The sequence below is a fragment of the Danio rerio genome, chromosome 7 (genome assembly GCF_049306965.1).
Source record: "Danio rerio strain Tuebingen ecotype United States chromosome 7, GRCz12tu, whole genome shotgun sequence".
In the NCBI taxonomy this organism is placed as follows: domain Eukaryota; kingdom Metazoa; phylum Chordata; class Actinopteri; order Cypriniformes; family Danionidae; genus Danio; species Danio rerio.
Window position 1 is genome coordinate 23550445 of NC_133182.1, and position 15058 is coordinate 23565502.

At 35.6% G+C, this 15058-nt stretch overlaps 1 protein-coding gene and 1 long non-coding RNA gene across 7 annotated transcripts in view; one reads left to right on the top strand and one right to left on the bottom strand.

The window, feature by feature from the left end:
• Nucleotides 1-15058, top strand: part of si:dkey-172j4.3 — a 163097-nt gene that overhangs the window by 3900 nt on the left and 144139 nt on the right. Inside the window, exons 1-2 of one of the 6 annotated variants that reach the window (XM_073908370.1) lie at nucleotides 10769-10996; nucleotides 13483-13718. In XM_073908370.1, the coding sequence (XP_073764471.1) occupies nucleotides 13542-13718 (177 nt within the window). In that variant the 5' untranslated portion in view covers nucleotides 10769-10996; nucleotides 13483-13541. Of the gene's footprint in view, nucleotides 1-10768; nucleotides 10997-11111; nucleotides 11989-13482; nucleotides 13719-15058 lie in introns of those variants that run through there. The other 5 variants (XM_073908369.1, XM_005172316.6, XM_005172317.6 and 2 more) reach the window with 5 other exon arrangements.
• Nucleotides 3134-7451, bottom strand: LOC141375357 (uncharacterized). The gene is made up of 3 exons (XR_012383270.1): nucleotides 7177-7451; nucleotides 4624-4688; nucleotides 3134-4256 (listed from the first exon to the last, which is right to left on the bottom strand). It is a non-coding gene; the product is annotated as an uncharacterized lncRNA (long non-coding RNA).

Here is a 15058-nt window from a genome sequence, read left to right on the forward strand (position 1 = left end):
CACCTGTGATTTAGGGGATAGTGTCCTACAGTAATTTAGCTTAGTTACAGCAAAATTCTACAGTTTATAGATTTGTAATGATCTATTGATTGAATGACAGCAGTTAATTTTATTACATATTGATTTATGGGTGAGTTATGGAGTAAGAATGGGGAAATGTATCTGAAATGGCACATTCATGAAAGGTGGAAAGAAATCAGTAGAAAGTATGATAGCAGCTGTTTCTAATGCGGTCAAGCTTTTCAGCAGCCATCTTCAGGTGACAGTCTGTCAGACAGAAGCTCGACCTTTCCTTTTCCTCCAAATTTCTCAATTTTCTATGCCTTTAACTTCACTTTCCCTCCATATCTACAGTGTTAAACTGTAATCATTTCCTGTGTCAAAGAATAGAGTGTGTGGCAGGTGTACGGAGAGAACAAGGATGTGAATTTAATTTCATTTCATGTAAGTTTCAAGGAATAAATGCTAGTAAAATACTATTTTTTTAAGTTGTGAGTAGTGAAGAAATTAGTGCTCATTTTGAAATCATGCAATATTACTTGTAAGAAAATGTGCACTCTTAAACATGACCATCACAGATTGTTGAAAGATACTGTACAAATAAGATTTTAACATATGTCGAATCAATGAAAATTATAAAACAGGCACTTGTTTCTGCTTTGGTTTTAATTATACGCTGTTGACAATTTTCTGTAGAATCTACAGAAACTTATTGTAGATCAATTACAGCAAAAATACTGTATATACTGTACCGTTTACATTTACAGCACCATTTATCTTGCGATATATGTATTTACAATATTGTCTATATTTACTGTAGATTATACAGTAATTTTTACAAGGCAAATTTAAAATACAGTAACAGACTGCAGAACTGTCCTAAAGTAAAACTCAGTTCATATTACAGTTAAATACTGTGTAATTTACAAAAAATGGTTAACAGTGTAGTTGTAGTGCAGCAGTCTGCCAGTAACTTACTGTAAATCAATTACAGCAAAAATAATGTATTTACATTTACAGCACCATTTATCTTGCTGTATATATATTCACATTATTGTTTATATTTACTGTAAAATATACAGGAATTTTCACTATGCAACTTTAAAATACAGTAACAATGCAATAGCTCTCCTATAGCATAATGAAGCTCATGTTACTTTTAAATATTGTGTAATTTACAAAAATTGTTAACAGTGTATTTTGAGATAATTGCAAGCTCGTAAGGGCAGTTTTTAAATCGATGATAATGTGAAATGTTGTGACAGGGTTTCCTACTTTAACTTATTTCTGACTTAAATAGCCGTTTGAATGGGTAAAGAGAAAAGTAGGCCAGGACTTACACAATAGGTATCTGAAAGGTAAAATATGCAGATGAAACTGTGCTTTTGTTCTTGCTTGCACGATCAGATCTGGAAACATATTTCATTTTTTTATGATTTCATTTCAGGATTAAATTAGATCTGAATGAGTCAAAAACTAAAGATATGACCATCGTTTATGAATATTAATATGTAGCAATATTAATATGCAGGAAACATTATTGATAAAAGGCTGACCAAAAATACAAATGCAGTAATCAATAATGCACATCAAATGTTTTGGTTGTGGAAACCCATTCGTTGATTTTTCTTTTACTCAAAGAAAAAAAAAAAAAAAAAGATCTGCAAGGTATTGTTAATATGCGCTCAACAATACTGAATGGTTACCTGTCAAGTATTGCATCTTATTATGAACAGCAGATGTTGAGGATGGCACATAAAATAATACACACAGTACACACCCCTTAAATTATTAAAATGAAATGGAAGGCCTACGGGCAATATTTAAGGTCATGTGGTGGATGTTCCACGAATCATTACAAATTTATTTTTTTTGCCAGAAGCAACATGGTTATGTAATAAATGTAGTTTATTTTATTATTGTATGTATTTGAGTGTTGGTATCATTGTGGTAAATGTTGGTTAAATAATTTTGAAACCTCATGCAAGTCAGAATTAATGGTTTCAAGGGAATTAAAAAAAGTTTTAAACTTCATCACAAAGCAAAAGTTAACCTTTTTAGGACTATGTTCTAATTCAGGGCTGCCCAACCTTTCAAAACTTGACTGAGGGTGGTGGGCCAAAGGTAAATTCACCAAATTTTATTACCATAAAGTTGCCATGAGTCATTTCCTAATATACTAAATAAAATGTAAAAATGAATAGAAAACATAGCTTTATATTATCTAATGTAGTATCATTTAAAACTATTTATAATCCCTTAAAAATTTAAAATTTATATAATCCCTTAATTTGTCACAGTAGTTTAGTGCTGAATACAGTCCAGCTACACCTGATTTGCTTGCCGATGTCTTATACATTGTCAAGTGACAGTATTTACTTTTTAAAAAATCTAATAGATTTACAACATTTAAATAAAACATTTTATTTCAGTTTGCTTTTTTGAAGCTCACCAATAAAACAAACAAACAAAAATAGTTGCATTAAATTAGGAATGATGATCTAAAGGCATTCGCCCCAACCCTCCCCATCATTTTCATTCTCTTCTCAGATGGAATAGTGGGCCAAATAAAAGGTTACCATGGGCCAACTTTGGTTCTAACCTTGGTTCTAAATACTCCAACTGAACCTGCGCGAGTTTTTTTTTTTTATGTCACCATTATGAAATGTAGAAATTATTTTATATAAAAGAGAACAATGCTTTCACTTGATTTTGGCTTGAAAGCTTTTTAAAATTAATATAAAAATGGTCGCATTCCCTTTCTTTCCAATAAAGTAATACGTCATCACTCTTCCTATGCAGCCTCTTAATTTCTGGCTGATGGATGCTCGCCGTACATACTTGTCAACATCTTAATGTTGTTAGGTATGCATTTAGAAAGCATCACTTTAAAGTTTCCATGGCATGTCAAGTTTATCCTGCGACCCCACTTCCCAGCTGATTTATGTATATATCGTTTTTTGTTTCTTGTTTCCCTTCTTTGAAAGTATTGTCTAAAGTACTGTTATTGTGTAAAAAATTAAGTAATGTTGATTCAGCTCATTTTAAATAAGTAACTTGAAGCAGCAATAATTTTGTGTACATTTTGAAATATCTGATACTTTGATTCTCAGATATATACAAGCACATGCACTTTGTTGTTTAAACAACATATTAATGATCACACTGTATGGTTTATGTTGGGTAATTGATGCCGCCATGTTAGTGGAGGGATCAGAGCAGTTAGTTCATCAACTTCTCCTAAACATCATAAAAATAAGTTGCAGTTTAACTGAGAAAAAAACAGTAAACATTCTAAAAATGTTTGTGTGATTATGTGTAAAACTAATATTACAGCCATTTTCATACACATTAACATGCATTTTTACAAATCATTAATGTTATGTTTTGCTAGAACTAATGTGTTAGTAAATGTCTGAAGCCTAAAATAAATGGTATTTGTTTGAAAACAGTATTTTGTCATATGACAAGTGCTGCGTGCCTCTTTTACTGGCTCAGTGTGGAGGGGCAGGAAGTAGATTTGAGTTTAGAAGTTAAAGATGTGACACTGAACATTCCCATCACACCAGTGTGATTGTATTCTCCAGGGACCAGTAAAAACTGATCACACCAGTGTGAGCTTACGATTTCGAAGGGTTAAAGACCCGCATGCACTGTAGACTTTTTGTTGCTGTTGTTCCATAGCCAGCTGGTGCTTAAAGCTGCAAAATACTCATTATGTCTCAAACAAAGTAAAGACATTACTATCAGGGGTGATGGAGGTTGAGGTTGCTCAACTAGTTCCTCCAATGTTTCAATGTCAGACATATCCATCAGGCAAATTCATTGGCTTTCTGTCATTAGTGGGTTTAGAAAATAAAATAAAGCTGCATTTAATGTAGAAGTTTAAATGGTGTGAGCAGGAGCTGCTGTTGTCAGGGTCTACCTAGGTCAATATTTCATCTAATAATAACAGTACCATATTTATTGGCACAGATCACCTTTTATCACGTTCCTCTTACTGTTTGTGTCCAACCTCTCTCTCACATTTTTCCCAAGATCTCTTCTTTCCTTACTAGGGGATTTAGTCAGCAGTGGTTAACCGTTGCCCGGTGGGGATCATAAAGGGTTGCGTGAGCAGCGGGTGCCCATGTGTGAAGTGTAATCCCAAAGGGGGTCAAAGACAAGTGTTGGCATCAACTCAGGATAGACGTTTCCTTAGCTCTCACCCACAGCCTCTCTGACTGATGAGGAGAGCGTGTCAATTCGTATTAGCCCTAAGAGGAAGACAGCAGGGGTTCAGGCATTTGTGTATTTATGGAAAGTGTGATGATGGGAGAGGAAAGCAAATGTGTGAACATGGCAGGCCATATGAGGCAAAGGCTATCCAGAAAGAACTGATAGTAGGGCTAAAAGGGTGATTTTTAGATATGTAGAAATTTTACAAAGCAGTATTTTAAAAAAAAAAAAGCTACACAGATTTATTGTAAAAAAAAAAAAAAAAACATACCCGTGCATACATTTCTGGAGAGTGCGAATTATGAAACTATGTATGGCTGCATTTCGTCTTTAAAATGAACACTACGAGGAGGTATGACACCTGCAACAGCTTGTTTCTTTTTGCGCTACCAGCTGACTGCTTACCTCCGTGTGGAGAGCTTTTCCGACGTTAAGAGTTTGCCCAATGGCTCGTTGCATAAGTCAGCAGACTTGAGAAACAGAGAGGAGTTGACCGCGTCAACGAGGTTTGAGTCAGGTAAAGAACGGTTCCAAAAGCAAAAGGCAAAAAAATAAAATAAACCAGTAAATAACAGGATGAGAACATGGTAAGATCTGAAAATGTAGTAAAAGTCAGGTGGGCTTGAGTGCTTTTCTTTTCTGGATTTCCTTTTGAATTGTGTGTCAATCTGCAATTGAAAACACTCTGTTGGGTTTAGGAGTGGGTTAGGTACAAGGTTATAATAGTTAATGAAAACAAAGGAAAACTAGAAATAAAAAATAATTTTCGTTTACTGAAATAAAAAAAAATATTTAAAAAAAACCCTGAAACTGTATTGTGTACGTACAAAACTAACTGAAATAACTAATATTATAGCAAAAACGTCCATCACTTTCATCTTTGTAAATGTATTTAATAACTGTAAGTCTTTTAGAAGTAAATCTATTTGCTTCAGGCTGCCAAGTGTTTGACCCATATGGCACCTTAGAGTTGTTGGAGTTTTTATTATATAATATTTTTTCTAAGGATTTTGAATCTTGCACCTAACAAATATTCTAATTTACAAAAAAAAAAAAAAAAAAAACTAAAACTAATACTGAAACTAATAAAAACTAAACTAAAACTTAGCCATTTCAAAATTAATAACCTTAATAACCTTGGTTGGGTGGTCGGTCAGTCAGTCAGTTGACAACATCCTCTGGTGGATTTAGGTGAGAACAGCAGGAGAGAATGGCATTCGTGAGAGAAATTTGAGATCTGAAAAAGTGTACAGCGGCCTCTAGTGGATTTGTGGAAAAAAACTATCCTCCTGGGATGTATTTCGCGCTCTCCAGAAGTTTATTTAGAGCAAAGATGTAAATTTGCTCGACATTGGTGAGGACATGCATTCCTATAGAGCGTATATATTGCGCTTTTAAAAACATGAATACTTAATAATATAAAATAAACACTTACTAATAGAAATAACAATTAATAAATCATGCCACATGCTGCAAAAATCTATTTAATCAATTTTACTGCAATATGGCCTTGAGGAGGTATGAAAGTGGAGAAGTTTAGAGAGGGGTGTGATGCAATTTAGCTGTTTTCTTCCGATTATTGTTTTTTATCATCATAGAGCCCAAAAATACAAACTTCATTTAGATTAATTGCACAGCCTTGGATAAAAGTATTATGGTGATCTCACAACAAACTTAACTTTAACTCTCTGTGCACAAGTAGGTTAAGAAGAGTTGACAGAGCTTTTTCAGACTTATTTTGATGTCGAAAAAATAATTAGTAGGGACATTTCAGTAATTGGTAGATATTGGTGCGGACATGTCCCTCTGTCCATGCCAATTTTACGCCCTTGATATAGGGGTATCAATAATGAGCCTGGGTTGCAAAATCTTTAGTTCCATAAACAGAGTTTTCATTGCTTGGTTTAATACCAGAAAAAAAAAAGTTACATTATCCATTGACCAGGCTGCCTGCTCATTGAGATTACAATCATGGCAAATTCTATTGAACCATCATTTGGTTTGCTTTGAGTATATTCAGGAACATTTCTGTGCATTTTGTCATTGTACCATTTGGAAGTTCTTTATTGCATTAGTTTTCACAACAATGTCTAACAATATAATTCCCTAAACCAGTTTAAGCTACAATTGTATTGATGCTCTGGAATCAGCACCCTTGGCCTCATCTTTATCCTACATTTATTTAAGAAAACGCAAAGCTGTTCTCTAGTCAGTACAAAAGGGCAATGGCTGTTGTTCGCTGTCGAGGAGTCCATTGGGATCGCTCTAAATGATTCACTGATCTTTAGATAATATTCCTCAACTGTTGAACCAATTAGCGGTTTCTGCTAGCGCGCTTCCCCAGTGCACTGTTGTTAAAATTATAATCCTGTTCCAGTTGTGCTCTTTTGCACGATTAGTATTCAGTTCCTTTGAGACCGAAATCCACACACACTTTTAAATATTTATATACTCCCACTTCGCACAAAGAACAGTTCAGGTGGATATTTTTCTGGGAATTCAGATGGTAAATGTGGTGCGTCAGTAATTGTGGGCTGCATGTGTAATCACATTTGTATCAAGGATAACCTAATAGTGGGATAAGCACAAACAAACCTGCTGCTTTCACTGAAGATCAAAGAGAGGCTGCCAGTGTTTCATGGTTTGCTCCAAATGAGTATGACAAACAGCAGTGAAAAGGAATTGATTAAATAAATGTACCTGTCTGTCTATCTATCTATCTATCTATCTATCTACCTACCTACCTACCTACCTACCTACCCGTACATTCGTAAATCCATTCCTCAACCCAATAAGGCGTTCTCATAGCAACCGATAAACCATCAACCAATTCTTTTGAATCTTAGACCATCTGCTGCTTGTCCATTCTGCATAAGCAACAAAACAACGCTACTGAATATTTCAATTTAATTGCGTTAATTTTTTCGTTATTTTAAATGCTAGCAAAATAAATCTTACAGTATGACTTGCATGTGTGTAATCCATGTGCATCTGACTGACTGATGGCCGTGCGCGCCTCCTCTTGCTCGCGGCAGATTGGCTGCTCCTCTGCAGTGCGCGGAGGATGTCGAAGCCCGAGGGTCACGGCAGCTCACTGGGGACCATTAAACTCTTTCTCCAAGAGCTCCGGGGTCTGTGTCTTTCTTTAACATCGTCTCTTTGATCTTGTAGCAGGTGTTGACTGGACGGTCGGGTAAAATCCTGTTTCAAACCGTTTGCTCTGCATCTAAAACGAACTGAGTTAGATGCGGCGTTTTAATTATTCGCAGCTGAACATAATTATAACGTGACCTTGATGATTATTTAATTGGGATCCCCTGCAATCAGGCAGAAAAGTGTGTTTTAATGTAAACCGCTGGGTGGCAGCAGAAAGCTGCATCCAAAATAATGAGCCAGTCGTCAGTTTGTGGGATGGGGTGTCCCTCACACTTGAGCAATTTTATAGTAAGCTTCCTTTAATTGGAAATTAGAAATATAAGACGTGACTTCATCTATACAAATAATGAGTGAAATGTTGCTGGATATTGGGACATAATCAACAGTTTAATTGGGATACTTTAGGCTACTACATAACAATTCATCAATTGTTTCTCTCTCTTTCAGACCAATTAAAGCATAAGAAATGTACATGTGGCATGGCATGCATGAATTTGAATGAGTCTGGTTTGGATATAGTGGCTGCAGCAGTCGGTGAATGCAAACACTCAGGTATTTACTTAACAAGTGCACTTCAGTTTGTTGCCATTTTAATGTTATTCTAATGACAGTAAATTTTTGTATGCAGGGTGTTTGCGGGGTGTTAAACAATATTAGAAGTTGGTAAAAATAAAAAATAAAAAAAAGTGTGCTTCATAATTCAATTGTGTGCAGCCCATTTATGTGAAAAATGGAAGTTTTCCATCCATTCATGTTGAAACTGTTATCTTTTTCGTGGTATTGGCTAAAAACAGACAGGAGATTTCTTGTTCCCACAATGTGTTAAAAGATATATAAAAAAGAATTGTTCAGGAGTAATATTCTGGAGTAAATGTGCGAAACTGTTTGATTTAATAGTATTAAATAGTAAGACTGGTCTATATCTCTGTTAAAAAAAGACAAAGTAAGTTTTTTCTCTATTGCATAAAATAGTATTTAATAAAGGAACTGTTATCAGCTATTGTATTATTAACTGTTGATTAAGGACTTATGCACTCCTATTAGGCTATACTGTATATAAAAAGGTAGGAGGGCCCAGGTATGATTCTACTTTACTACCTGTCTCTGCGGCAGGTACTTCTGATCTAACTTTGAAGGCACTATTGATTTGTCCATTGCTGTTTTTGATATCCCATAATCCTGTGCCCTTCTGACAGTTGAGCTACTGTAAAAGACAAACATTAGTTTCGTCCCAATTGACAGACTATAAACTATGCACTTAAACACTCAACTGTGTAGTGCATGTGTTTAGTGTCATTCCAAATGGATTTTTTTTTTTACCAGAAATTCAAACCATTTACCAGACAACATTTAAAGGTTGCCAAATTTGTCAAATATTTATATATCCAAATGATTAAATTGCAACTTTCATGAGTACAGCTATATTAACCATTAAGAGGTGGCATAATCACTTATGTAGGAGAATTGTACTTGCACATTCCAATAAATAAAGTAATTCAACCTACACACTTCTTTTTATCGGCTGAATAAGTGCATCATCCAGGCCATTAAAGTGCACTTTTTCTTTTAATACCGTTTTTAATTTTCATTGTGAATGCACTACTTACATTATTTATACTACAAAATGGCATAAAATAGGGCACCTATTGAAATTTGAAGTGCCGCTTGTGTGCAAATGTAAATTTTTGACAAATGTCCCTAATCAAAAAGCTCTATTTTGTTGTACACAATAAATTCATCATGCTATCTCCGAAGTCTGTCTGAAATCATCCTTGCAAGGTGGCTTCATGCACAAATGCTTTATCCATGGTCCCTGCTTAATAGGAGGCAACAAGTCAGCTGCCTAAGCTTTCATAGAACAATTTGCTGTGTGTGGTTCAATTCACTTGTAACGTTAACTTAACATTATAACAAATTGTTGTGTGTGTCCGTGTGAGGGTGTACGTAGTTTATATCTCATGAGGGTTTCTGAGAAATGTCGATGGCTGCTTTTGGGATGCAGGCTTTGTGGGCCCAGAACCAACAACAAATACATCTGGTACATTTCTGAAGGGACAGCCCTGTTTGTCTTACGGTTTCACTGCTTAGGCATGCTACAATAAAAGAGAAATGCACACAAAAAATGCTGAATCATCTTTAGGGGGTTAGTTGCAGCCATGACACATGGTACTTTTTTAGAATAGGTTTGAAGTGAGAATGACTTTTAAAATATATATTTATATATATATAAATTTATTATTTCAGATTAACTTTAGATTCTGTGGGTCCAAAAATGTTTATATTTAATGGATTCCTAGGATAAAAAATTACTCATATCATCATGATTTTTTAACAATCTTGTTTAGTTTTATTGTTTTGTTATTTTTGTGATAATGTTCACCTTCTTGGTCATTTTGTCCTGTGAGTTCAGATTATTTTTAATAATGCATGAAAGATGTATACGAAACAATGTCAGAGGTATACATAGAAAAAAAATATGAAAGGCGTAATAAACTTACATAAAAGTACAAAGACTCAATAGGTAAAACAATAAAATAAAATAAATAAAATAAAACTAAGCCAGATTGTCAGAAAAGTATGTTTTTTAACAATATTTTGCCCATAGAAATAAATTCAATATAAATATTTTTAACTGATATTAATTTATTAGTTTATTTTCTTTTCGGCTTAGTCCCTTTATTAATTTAGGGAATCACAGCGGAATGAACTGCCAACTTATCCAGCTTATGTTTTTTTACGCAGCGGATGCTCTTCCAGCTGCTACCCATCACTGGGAAACATCCACACTCATACACTACGGACAATTTTAGCTTACCCAATTCACCTATAGCGCATGTCTGGGGACTGTGGGGGAAACCGGAGCACCCGGAGGAAACCCACATAAACACGGGGAGAAGATGCAAACTCTACATAGAAATGCCAACTGGCCCAGGCAAGGCTCGAACCAGCAACCTTCTTGCTGTGAGGCGATTGTGCTATCCACTGCAATAATAAAATAATATAAATATTTAAAATAAAAAATAAATACATGTTTTAATATAGTTATTCTCACATGTACCATGGCTGCTTGTTGTACATAAAATAAAATAACAAATAAATAAATATATATATATATATATATATATGTATATATATATATATATATATATATATATATATATATATATATATATATATAGCAAATAATATTAGGCCTTGCTAACTCGCAATAACTTAAACGTTTCAAACAAATACAGTGTACCACCTTTTTGTTTGTCCTCTCCTTAATGGTATTCATATATCTAGTTTTTTAAAAGAGGTTTCTGACTGCTAAAGCCTGTGAGCTCAGAATGTGTGAGATACTGATGACATCATATGTTGTTTCTCACTGATCAATCTGACAACAACACTCTCCAGTGTCCATTTGTCCAGCTTTCAAATGCGGGAGCACGTTAGACCTTTTTTCAGTGGTAAATTATATGACTCATTGCTGATGATGACCTCCACAATGGTCAGAACACTCAAACAGTTCGACATGTATCAACAAGTCACATTTCTTCTGCGAAGATTTCCTTCCTCTTGAGCACTGTGAAGTTTCTTGAGCGACTCTGTGAATGCATCGTAGCCTAACTGCAGCAAAACGGTAATAGGTGATGCATTAATCTCTCAAACATTTTTTAGATATGGTTGTGTTGTCAAGCCTTCCAGATGTGCTGACACACAGAGGCTCTCGCGCGCTCGTCCACCCCTCCCTTTCCATTCAAATCTTATCCGATGCTATGCGTACAGCGCGTATGTGCGCGACAGGAGCAGATCTGACAGAATCTGACCGCGCTGCGCGAGAGCCCACCAACAGCAACAAGAACACACATACACACACACACAGCAGGGTCAGCGGGAGCCGACAACGCACCGTTAAGGTAAAATATCCACGTCTACCTTTTCATTGAGTCGCTTCAGCCGCCGCCGCAGACGGAATCGTGCGCGAGAGTGACAGTTGAGTCTATTTGTCAATTCAGAAAGTGATGGCCGAGCGCCGCGAGCATTAGATGAATCAAACCGTTAACGATTTTATTAAAAAGTCGAAGCCGGTGAGCGCTGCTTACGTGATATCGCTAAATTGTGCACGTATAACGTAAATTTCGCCTATAGCACGTCTGTTTTGGGTTGGAAAGACATGCGATCCCATCTGATGCTGGTGAGTCAGAGATATCGCTGTTAATGTAATCTCCTCAAATCCAAAAGACGCCTGCGTTTCAATGTTAGTAAAGTCATAATTAACTCGAACATCTCTTTTATGGGTCGGGCTCGTTTTTGCACGCAGACAAACCGTCGCGCGACATCATAACAGGTAGTTATTGCATGTTTACGCGAGATTGTGTGTGTGTGTGTGTCATGAACTGAAGTACGATGCTGAACGCGTGTTTTGTACGTTACATGGAGACAACTGAAGGGATATTTGGGGGTCAAGAAGCGATTGACTGAGATGAACAGCGAGAAAGGTGATAACGGAGTGTCGCCGAATTGAATGGTTGTAAGCGCAACGAATGCGCAGCTGTGAACGCGCGCAACAGTCAGCGAGTTCACGTATCTCTCCAAGCCTGACAGCGGCCGTCTGTGGATTATGTTAGATGGGTTTGTATCGATTCTGTCCGCTAATGGGGTTCACAGTCTGCATAAGGGTCAATGACGTGTCGCTCATTATTTTGTCTGAACCTATTGTTATTTAAAAAGTAATTCATAAAATGAACCGAATAGGCTACATTTTGTTTGATGAGCACGTTTTTACTCACTTAATTCAGCAGAATGTGTTGTTTTAGGCTTTAATATAGTGGCTTTATTTTTTTTAATAACATTAAAATAAATGTTTAAAAAAAAAACCAAGTCGTTTAGTCTAATGCCATATCATTACAACACTTCATATATATGTTTTTAAAGTTATTAATAATTTAAAACTTTTGCCAGCCGAATTAATGGCATACCCAGACTGGAAAACACTTTTTAACATGTGATGAGAAAAAAGTACAATATCTATAATACAGAAATTTAGCTAGTTCTAATACATAACCATAAATATATTAATACATTTATAATACTAATTAGTAAACCTAATAATTATAATTATTAATTTGTCTTTACTGAACTAACTGAAAAAATAGTCATATAAAATGAATACAAAATGAATGAATATATATATATATATATATATATATATATATATATATATATATATATATATATATATATATATATATATACACACACACACGCACACACTTATTTCTAAAATATAAAATATTCAGAATTTAAAACTTTTGCCTGCCGAACTAATGGCAAAACCAATGTAGGCTTGAAAGCACTTTTTTAACATGTGATGAGAAGATTTATATAGAAATTTCACTAGTTCAAAAATAACAATAAAATTACTAATTAATACTCATTACCTTGGGTAAATAATCAATGTGAAGAGTACTTAACAAAGATTTTTTCAGTAGAAAACAATTTCATAGGTGTTCAATGTGACTCGAGTGACATAAACCTGAAAATTAATCACCCTGTGTGTGTGTGTGTGTGTGTGTGTGTGTGTGTGTGTGTGTTTATATTCCTATAAAACACACACATTTTTATAGGAATTTAATAATGTCATTCCATCAGAAAACAGTCACATATTCATAATTGAAAACTTTCATCAAATAAATAACAAAACAAATGTACGTGAAGCATTTTTTGTCATTCGATGAGACAACGTAATATAGAAATTTAATAAGTAATTATTAACAATTCTATTGTGCACCTTTATTTAAGTTTGGTTAGGTTCTGTAAATTTTCTTTACAGCAAAACAACCATCATAAACACAAAGATCACGAGATTTCTCAGCTTTTATAACCCCATTTTTCCAATAACCCACAATGTTATTGTGCAATAAATTAAATAATCCCCTGTTGCGTTTAACCATCCTTTGGTTTATTCACTTGCTTCTTTTTTGGCTTTAACTATCGAAATAGAGGATGTGAATTTGCAATGAACGCTTTATGAAAGGCTTTAAAATGAAAGCAGAAGAAGAAGTCACTTTGGGAATCAATACTGCTGGCTGCCATTGAGCAATGCTCTTTTTTTTCTCATTTCAGAGCTGATTTTGCTCAAAGGAGGAGACGAGTGCAGTGAAAATCCTGTCCTCTGCACAGTCATGGCCTCAAAGTTCAATCCAAACGTCCTTTATGTCCGGGAGCCCCAGGAGTCCCTGACCTCTCCAGACCCTCAAGTTGAGGCGGGTGACGAATCATCAGACAGTGACGGGGAGCCTGAAGAGACCTCACACAAACTCATCCGAAAAGTGTCCACCTCTGGACAGATTCGAGCCAAGGTAGGATTTAGGGATATTCAAGAGGGCAAAAAAGACTGATTTGTACATTAAATATTGAATTTTGAACACCAAAGTATTTATTCACATAAGGTTTTCTTGCAAGAAAAGTCACATTTGGACACCCTAAAAGATGAAGTGGTCATTTCCCATGCATGCACACAAAAACAGGCACACACACACACACACACACACATTGTGTAAAGCTGCAGTGTGCATTGATCTGGGGGACAGTCGCTGATGGCTCAGATTCAGTCAATACTTGGCATGCTATGTCTACTACAGTGTATGTACAATATCAATGTCAGTTTGGACTAATGCTTATTCCTGAAAGGGCAAAAGGATATGAGGCAGTCATTAGCAAGCTTATTATGCTACACATGACACCATCTAGTCTACAAAGTGGATGCGCATGCTCTTATTAATCAAAAGCCTGAGCACTGTTGATTAATTGAGCTCATTTTCAAATTGATTCTTCCACGCAGAATGATTTTGTTTCCTGTCAAAGAGGGCACTTTGGCCCTGTTTACAATTGGTATTTATGTGTTTTGGTTGGTCAGATCACAAGTAGATGAGGGAGAGATATTCCCTTTACATCTCATTGTTTTGATCCATTTCTTTTGTCTAATTTTGTGATTTCTCTATGAGGGTCTGTGAGTGGGTCTATATTGGGGCCTTTAATGATATTTTGATCAAATATTATGAAAATGAAGGCGGCATGGTGGCTCAGTGGTTAGCACTGTCACCTCACAGCAAGAAGATCACTAGTTCGAGTCCCGGCTGGATCAGATGGCATTTCTGCGCGGAGTTTGCATATTCTCCCAGTGTTGGTGTTTGTTTCCTCTGGTTGCTTCAATTTCCCGCACAGTTCAAAGACATGCGCTATATGTGAATTCGATTTACTACAAATTGGACGTAGTGTGAATGAGTGTGTATGGGTGTTTCCCAGTACTGGGTTGTGGCTGGAAGGGCATCCGCTGCATAAAACATATCTCAGAATAGCAGTTCATTTTGCTGTGGAGAACCCTGATGAATAAGAAACTAAGCAAAAGGAAAATAAATGAATGATTATAAAAATAAGCTTGCACAATTTGCATATGAGCAGCGAATAATGATACTGTGATTCAGTTTGCTTCAACTTTATTTATTAAAATAAAAAATAAAAAAATTATAATAATTTTTTTTGGGGTTTTCGCCTGTAATGGATAGGACAGTAGAGTATTGACAGGAAAGCATGGGGAGCAGAGAGAGTGGAAGGATCAGCATAGGACCTTGAGGCGGGAATTGAACTCAGATTGCCATGAGCACCAGAGTGCATGTGTCGTCACACTACCACTATGCCA